Source organism: Athene noctua, unplaced genomic scaffold (assembly GCF_965140245.1).
Source record: "Athene noctua unplaced genomic scaffold, bAthNoc1.hap1.1 HAP1_HAP1_scaffold_36, whole genome shotgun sequence".
In the NCBI taxonomy this organism is placed as follows: domain Eukaryota; kingdom Metazoa; phylum Chordata; class Aves; order Strigiformes; family Strigidae; genus Athene; species Athene noctua.
In genome coordinates, this window is record NW_027437538.1 from 1,095,103 (window position 1) to 1,102,473 (window position 7,371).

Consider the following 7,371-nt stretch of genomic DNA (forward strand, 5'->3'; position numbering starts at 1 on the left):
GCCGGGCACAGAGAGGGCAGAGGCAGACGGCACTGGCAGGGTGCTGAGAGCTCACTGCAGGAGAAATCTTCCCAGCAGGTAACATGGTAAGTGAACTCTTGTTTTGCTGGGTGGGCAGGGGGAGGTGGCATTTTATTCCTCCTTTCTAGAGAAAGTGCTAAGGCAGCTGTTTCATTAGCACATCTTTAATTGTCTCCTGAGCCCCTGCAGAGGCAGAGCTGCCCCTGGGCAGGGCCCTGCTGCCAGGAGGGGTCTGCAGGGCAGAGCTGAGCACCCAGCGGGTGGGATGGGGGCTGTGAGCACTGACAGGGAGGAGACGTGGGGACAGAGAAGCAGCTCCTGGCTGGGACAGCTCCAGGCACCAGAGACATGGGCAGGGAGTCAGAGGGAGCTGCTGCTGGAAACACCTTGGGGGCAGGAATTCAGGCACCCCCTGCCATCCCCTGCAGTGCAGACACCCACTCCAGAGGAGCCCCCTGGTCTCCTCTCCCAGCCAGCAGAGCCCCACCCGCTGTCCCTGTGCTGCCTCCTCCCAGCAGCACTGGGGCATTTCCCCACATTTCCCCGTGGGCCTCTGCTCCCCGCGTTGGGATCACCGGACGTTCGGGGATGGGCGGGGGTTCAGCTGGGAGCAAGACCTGTGGGCACTGCCATGCAGATGTTTCCCTGGGAGTGAAACGTCCGAGTGCCCTCGCCATCTGCAGGCTCCGGGGGATACAAAGGAGCCAGTTCCCTCCTCAGGACACCCCATCTTTAGGGCACTGGACTCTTTCCCAGTGGGGTCCTGCTGGGCTGCAGCCTGTCCTCCAGAAGGGCACAGCTCTCCCCGGGCAGCTCTGTGTTCTCCAGCAGCCCCGTGAGGAACTGGATGGAGAGAAATGAGAAATCTGTCCCGACTGATTGATGCTTTTTCCTCTGTGAACAGGCCCTCGTGCCGTGAGGGAGCAAATGTCCAACGGCAGCTCCACCACCGAGTTCCTCCTCCTGGCATTCGCAGACAGACGGGAGCTGCAGCTCCTGCACTTCTGGCTCTTCCTGGGCATCTCCCTGGCTGCCCTCCTGGGCAACGGCCTCATCATCACCGCCATCGCCTGTGACCACCGCCTGCACACCCCCATGTACTTCTTCCTCCTCAACCTCTCCCTCCTCGACCTGGGCTCCATCTCCACCACTCTCCCCAAAGCCATGGCCAACTCCCTCTGGCACAACAGGCACATCTCCTACTTGGGGTGTGCTGCACAGCTCTTCTTCTTTTTCTTCTTCATCTCAGCAGAGTTTTCTCTCCTCACCATCATGTCCTACGACCGCTACGTTGCCATCTGCAAACCCCTGCACTACGGGACCCTCCTGGGCAGCAGAGCTTGTGTCCACATGGCAGCAGCTGCCTGGGGCACTGGGTTCCTCTATTCTCTCCTGCACACGGCCAACACATTTTCACTGCCACTCTGCCAAGGCAACACCCTGGACCAGTTCTTCTGTGAAATCCCCCAGATCCTCAAGCTCTCCTGCTCACACTCCTACCTCAGGGAAGTTGGGATTCTTCTTGCAAGTGCTTGTTTAGTGTTTGGGTGTTTTGTGTTCATTGTGGTGTCCTATGTGCAGATCTTCAGGGCCGTGCTGAGGATCCCCTCTGAGCAGGGACGGCACAAAGCCTTTTCCACGTGCCTCCCTCACCTGGCCGTGGTCTCCCTATTTGTCAGCACTGGTCTGTTTGCCCACGTGAAGCCCTCCTCCTTCTCAGCCCCAACCCTGGACCTGGTGGTGTCATTTCTGTACTCTGTAATTCCTCCATTAGTGAATCCTGTCATATATAGCTTGAGGAACAGGGATCTCAAACATGCCCTGGATAGCATGATAACTAGATATTTTTAAGCAATATACGACTCATGTTCTACAGCGCAGTAGTATTAATAGAACTCTGTACAGGCCCAATGTGTCATGTCTATATTCTGTTGTTGGTGTTGGTATTATAATTTGAAAGACGTTAACGCAGGGCTGATTTCGTTATTGCTGAGCAGGGCTTACACAGGGTCAGGGACATTCCTGCTCCTCACCCCACCCCACCAGCGAGCAGCTGGGGGTGCACAAGGAGCTGGGAGGGGACACGGCTGGGACAGCTGACCCCGACTGACCAACGGGGTATTTTGTACCTTAGGACATCATGCTCCGTTATATAAAGCTGGGGGAGAAGGACGAACATGGGGACATTCAGAGTTATGGAGTTCGTTTTCCCATGTCACTGTTATGTGTGATGGAGCCCTGATATCATGGAGATGACGGAAGCTCTGCCTGGAAATGGGAAGAAGTGAAGGAATTCCATGTTTCCCTTTGCTTACCTGTGTGTTTTTCTGTACCTATTAAACTGTCTATAGCTCAACCTGCAAGTTTTCTCCCTTTTACACTTCTGATTCACTCCCCCATTGCACCCAGCGGAGTGAGTGTGTGACTGTGTTGGGCCCAGATGCTGGATGGGTTCAAACCATGACATTGACCCAGGGCAAACATGATGCTGTAGCCCCTCAGAACCACCAGTTGCAGCACTGGCCTCTCACCCTAGATCATAGAGGGTCTTTGTCCCTCCACAGAGGGACACCAAATGAGTAGGTCAGAAGTTCATGTTTGCATTTTATGGAGGAGATGTAAACATGCACATCATGTGTGTGAGGTGAGAGAGCACAAATGCCATCAGCTATTCCTGGGGGTGCTGTGAAGGTGTGTGGGACAAACAGGGTCATGAGGTCACTTCACGTCGACAGTAACGTCCCCTGGGCAACCCCCTGGCTGCAGCCCTGGGAGGTGTTTCCTTGAACCGAGGTCCCCGAGTCCATTCCTCATGCCGTGGGGCATCTCCCACGAGTGCAGAGCAGGGTGATCAGCACAGGGCTGAGGGGCCTCCCAGCCTCTGGCCGTGGCAGCAGGAGCCCAGAGAGACACGACGACTCCGGCAATGCACTGCCTCTGCGTGTGCAAGGGAAGGACTCGTGTCTCTGAACCCCCTGTGTGTAAGGTGAGGGCATGGGGCCAGCTGAGATGTGGGCACCTGACAGAGCCCGGACACTTGTGTGTGTGACCCAGGAACAACCCCCACTCTCCCAGTGAGACTCATCTCCGCTGCCTTGGACAGGCTCATGGCAAGTGCTCCTGTTGGCTCCGTCACCCTCGCCGGTGATTCTGGGCTGAGCCCTCAGAAGGGCCAGAGCAATCAGAGAGGTTCTGGGGTCCATGGAGAAGGCCGAGGGCAAACCCATCTTCAAGAAGGGCAGGAATGAGAACTGGGAGAAGTATAGGGGGAGAGTTATAGGCTTGTCAGCTTCCCTCCATCCCTGGGAAGGTCGTAGGCTACGTCCTCCTTCAGCCGTGTCCAGGTAGCTGAAGGCCAAGGAAGGGATTGCTGACCCACAACAGACCGGGGAAAGCAGGGCGTGTTGTGCACATGGGATTGTGCAAGGCCTGTGACATGGTCTCCCATCGTGTTCTCATAGCCAGGTGGGTGCTGCCTGGGCTGAAGAAGAATTGGCACTGGGCCCCAAACCCCACCTTGGCAGAGCTTCACTCAACACTCCCCAGGTCCCCCCCACTTCTCCAGAATGGGGACTCACTCCCTGGGACTCACCCATGTGTGTGGGGCCACACCAGTGCTGAGTGGAGGGGGGTGGTAACCCAGGGTGTCTGGGTGTCCCACGCTCCTCCCAATGCAGCCCCGCAGGCAGCTGCCCTTGTTCATCGTGTCCATCCTCTCCTGGCTCGTAGGGAATCCCTCACAGTGCCCAGGCCCTTCTCCTCAGAGCCGCTGCTCAGCCCGGCAGGTCCCAGCCTGCCCTCAGCTATGGGACTATCCACCCCCTGCTCCCTGCTGATCCAGGATTGGCCACTTTTCCTTGTAAAGCTTCAATTTACTTCCATTTTCCCAATCCCAGAGTTTCTCAAGGTCCCCACGGACTGAAGCTCCAATTGGTCACCTTTTAATAGTTGTGGGCATTTGGCTCATCTCGATTGGGGTGTCTTTCACAAGGGAAGAGCATGAGGAGTTGCAGGGCAATACAAATGCTCCCTCCTAGAGAAACTGTGGGGTCCTGGGGCTTTGCTACTGATAAGGCCATGGGGCTGGACCCGGAGGGGAAGTTACCCTTTATGGGAGAGAGCAGCAGGAAGGCATGGAGCTCTGCCGGGGGATGGAGGAGGAGTCAGCTGAGAGCTGAAGAACAGGCTTCATGAGAGCGGGCTCTGGCCTGCTGAGGAACCTGTTTGGAAGAATCCCGTGGGATGCTGCACTGAAGAGAAGAGTGGAGAGCTGTTGATGGTCACGGGTCTTGATGCAGAGAAATGATTGCTTGTTTTCAGGTTTATTTACTTACTTACTTATACAAAAGTGTTTAGCAATTTATTTACTTACTTATAGCAAGTTGTAGTATTTTTAGAAAACATTGCTAAGAATCCTGCTGCCCAGACTGTCCTGTGGAATTTTACCAAGGACTGCTGTGTTCATCAACACAAAGCAGTTCACTGAGAAAATCTCCCAAGGATTACAATGTTCAGCAAAATATTATACTTTTCTCCTTGACTAATAAGTGGTTCTATAGTTGGAATTTTGTTAAAGAGTATCCATATGCGAATGGCAGAAGTTCTATTGGTTCTCTTAGTTAAGATAGAAAGTAAACCGTCTGAAAAACACTCTTGTTATTCAAGAAAATAGCCAAGAGAATCTGCGCATGTTCTGGGAAAAACAGGGTGAGAAAGACTCCGAGCCTTCCTCCCAAAGCCCCCCGGAGACGCCCCCAGGAGGCAATGGGCAGGTGCCAAGATGACATCAAGTGCTGACAGCAGCCTCTAGAGCTAACCCAGCCTCACTCCTGCACATGATGTTTGTGTGATGGAACCCAATGAATATGGAAATCCACACTCGATCAGGTTTTGGTAAAATGTGCGGGGGGTGTGCAAGCTTTGTGGAGAGATCCCTGTGCACCCTGGCACCGCAGTAAACATCCCTGCTGTGTAACTCTACTCGAGTTGTGGAGTCTTTTTTCCTCTCAGTCTCCTCTCGGAGCTCCAGTCCACCCAGAAATGCAGGAAGTCAAGCAGCCTGGGAGGAGACTGGTACAGGTGAGGGAGAAGGTCCTGGTAACAATGAAGCAGGAAGAGGCAGCAGAGAGAAGGTGGGAGCTGGCTGCCTGCCAGCCTCAGTGGTTCCGTGACTGTGCTGGAGAGAGACCTTTGTGGTGGTGGAGGGCAGGTCCTGGAGGGATGAGGGATCCCCGGGCAGCTCCTGGACAGGTGGAGAGTCTGAGATCAGCTCCTGCAGAGATCACTCCTGGACACGTGTCTGGAGAGGCCAAGGGTTCCCACTCCCACAGCCCCGCACACAAACAGCCCAAACCTCGTTTCTCCTGTCTCCACTGACAGGGCTTGTGCTTGGCCTACAGACCTCCCGAGGTCCCCTCCAGGATGGGTGACGGTGCCTTTCCTTCCACCACAGCTCTTCCCTTGATGATGACCGGGAGAGCACCCACACTCCCCGTGACCATGGAGGGAGCAGATGTAACTGTAGAGATATCCTCTGTAGCTTTTGTGTCCCACTGAAGTCATTGAGTCGGGGTTACTTGGCAGGTCCTACGTGGGGCCTTTCGAACCTCCTGAAATGCAACAAGGCCAAGTGCAAGGTCCTGCATCTGGGTCAAGGCAAATCCCAGTATCAGCACAGGCTGGAGGATGAAGGTGCTGGGAGCAGTCCTGCAGAAAAGGACTTGGGGGTGCTGGTGCAGGAAAAGTTGACCCTGAGATGACAATGTGCACTCCGAGCCCAGGAAGCCAACCGTGTCCTGGACTGCATCAAATGAAGTGTGGCGGCAGCTCGAGGGAGGGGATGGTGCCGCTCTGCTGTGCTGAGAGCCCCCGGAGTGCTGCGTCCAGCTCGGGTTCTCAGCACGGCAGGGACATGGAACTCTTGGAGTGGCTCCAAAGGAGGGCCACAAAAATATTCAGAGGGATTCTTCAGCCTGGAGAAGAGAAGGCTCCAAGGAGACCTTGCTGCTGCCTTTCAGCGCTGAGAGGGGGCTTCAAAGTGAGATGGGGGGAGACTTTTGTGAAAGGACACAGTGTAATGGTTCTCGACTAAAAGAGGGCAGATTCAGGGAGATAAAAGGAAGAACACTTTTACAGTGGCACTGGAGAAACCCTGGAACAGGCTGCCCAGAGCGGTGGTAGAGGCCCCGTCCCTGGGAACATTCAAGGTCGCTTTGGGTGGGGCTTTGAGCCACGTGATCTAGTTGAAGGTGTCCCTGCTCATTGCAGGGGCTTGGATTAGATGGCATTTAAAGGTCTTTTCCAGCCCAAACTCTTCTGTCACTCTACTCTAGGATCCCTTCACAGCCACCTCCACGTTCCTTTTCTGCCTGGTTCCATCACCTCTGATTTCCTTCTCCCCCCGCCCCCAGGGGTGGTCACCTCTTCTGGTGGTTCCCTCCAGAGTCTCTTCAGCGATGGCCTCGGTGGGGCACGGTAATACCCTCAGACACACGGGGGCTGCTGCTGACTTTTAGTGCTCCAGAGCCTTGTTGGTTCTTCTTTCAGGATCTGCAGTTCAGGAATTTGGCACTAGAGGGCTCAGGAACAGACAAAATGCCCTGACAAGCCAAGGCAGTGGGCAGCACTTCCCTTAACTCCTCTCTTCTTAGGTGCTTCATCTCAGAGGTTTCAGGAGCACAGTCAAGGTGAACAAGTTTCGGTTCCCAGGAACAGTGAGAAATCATTTATTCTTTTTCCATTTCCCTTCTGTTCTGGTTACAGATCATGTGATACCAATAAACTCCCGTTATTTCCCCAGTCTCCAAAACCTTTCAGAGATGATGGGGAGTGGCCTCTCTGTGACATCATCCTGCTCTCTCAGCACCCTGCGATGCAGCCCCTCTGCGCTTGTGGACTGGAAGGGTTGAGGTTCATCAAGTAGCCTCTGATCTAGTTTTCAGCGCCCCCTGACTGTTCTGCTCCAGAGTCCTGCCTCGAGGCACAAAGGCCGGGCAGACCTTGCTGGGGAAGGCTGAGGAGAAGAGGACAGAGTGTCTCAGACCTTTCTCCACAGACCCTTACTACATGGAGCAGAGCTCCCACATTCTCTCTGCTACTTTGTTAACTCTTCCTGAAGCAGACAACACCTTGGTTCTCATGCCCTTGACCTCACTTTCCAGTTTCCACTGAGTTTTGCTACAGACCATTGCCAAGCTGGGAAGATGCTCTTGCAGACCAGTTGCAGTGAGCTGGGCTTCCCTTCAGCGCTGCTGACCATGAGATCCCCACGGAAACTGCCCAGAACAGGCCAAAGGCTGCTCCTCTGAATTCTGGCGTCTGGTGTCTTCCAATCTGCTTCCTCCCTCCCCT

At 54.7% G+C, this 7,371-nt stretch overlaps 1 protein-coding gene across 1 annotated transcript; it reads left to right on the plus strand.

Moving 5' to 3' along the window:
- The first annotated feature begins 948 nt into the window (after positions 1–948).
- LOC141974186 (olfactory receptor 14A16-like) lies at positions 949–1,872 on the plus strand. Its single transcript, XM_074933524.1, has one exon. It carries the CDS (start codon positions 949–951, stop codon positions 1,870–1,872), a length of 924 nt encoding a protein of 307 aa, XP_074789625.1.
- Positions 1,873–7,371: the final 5,499 nt, after the last annotated feature.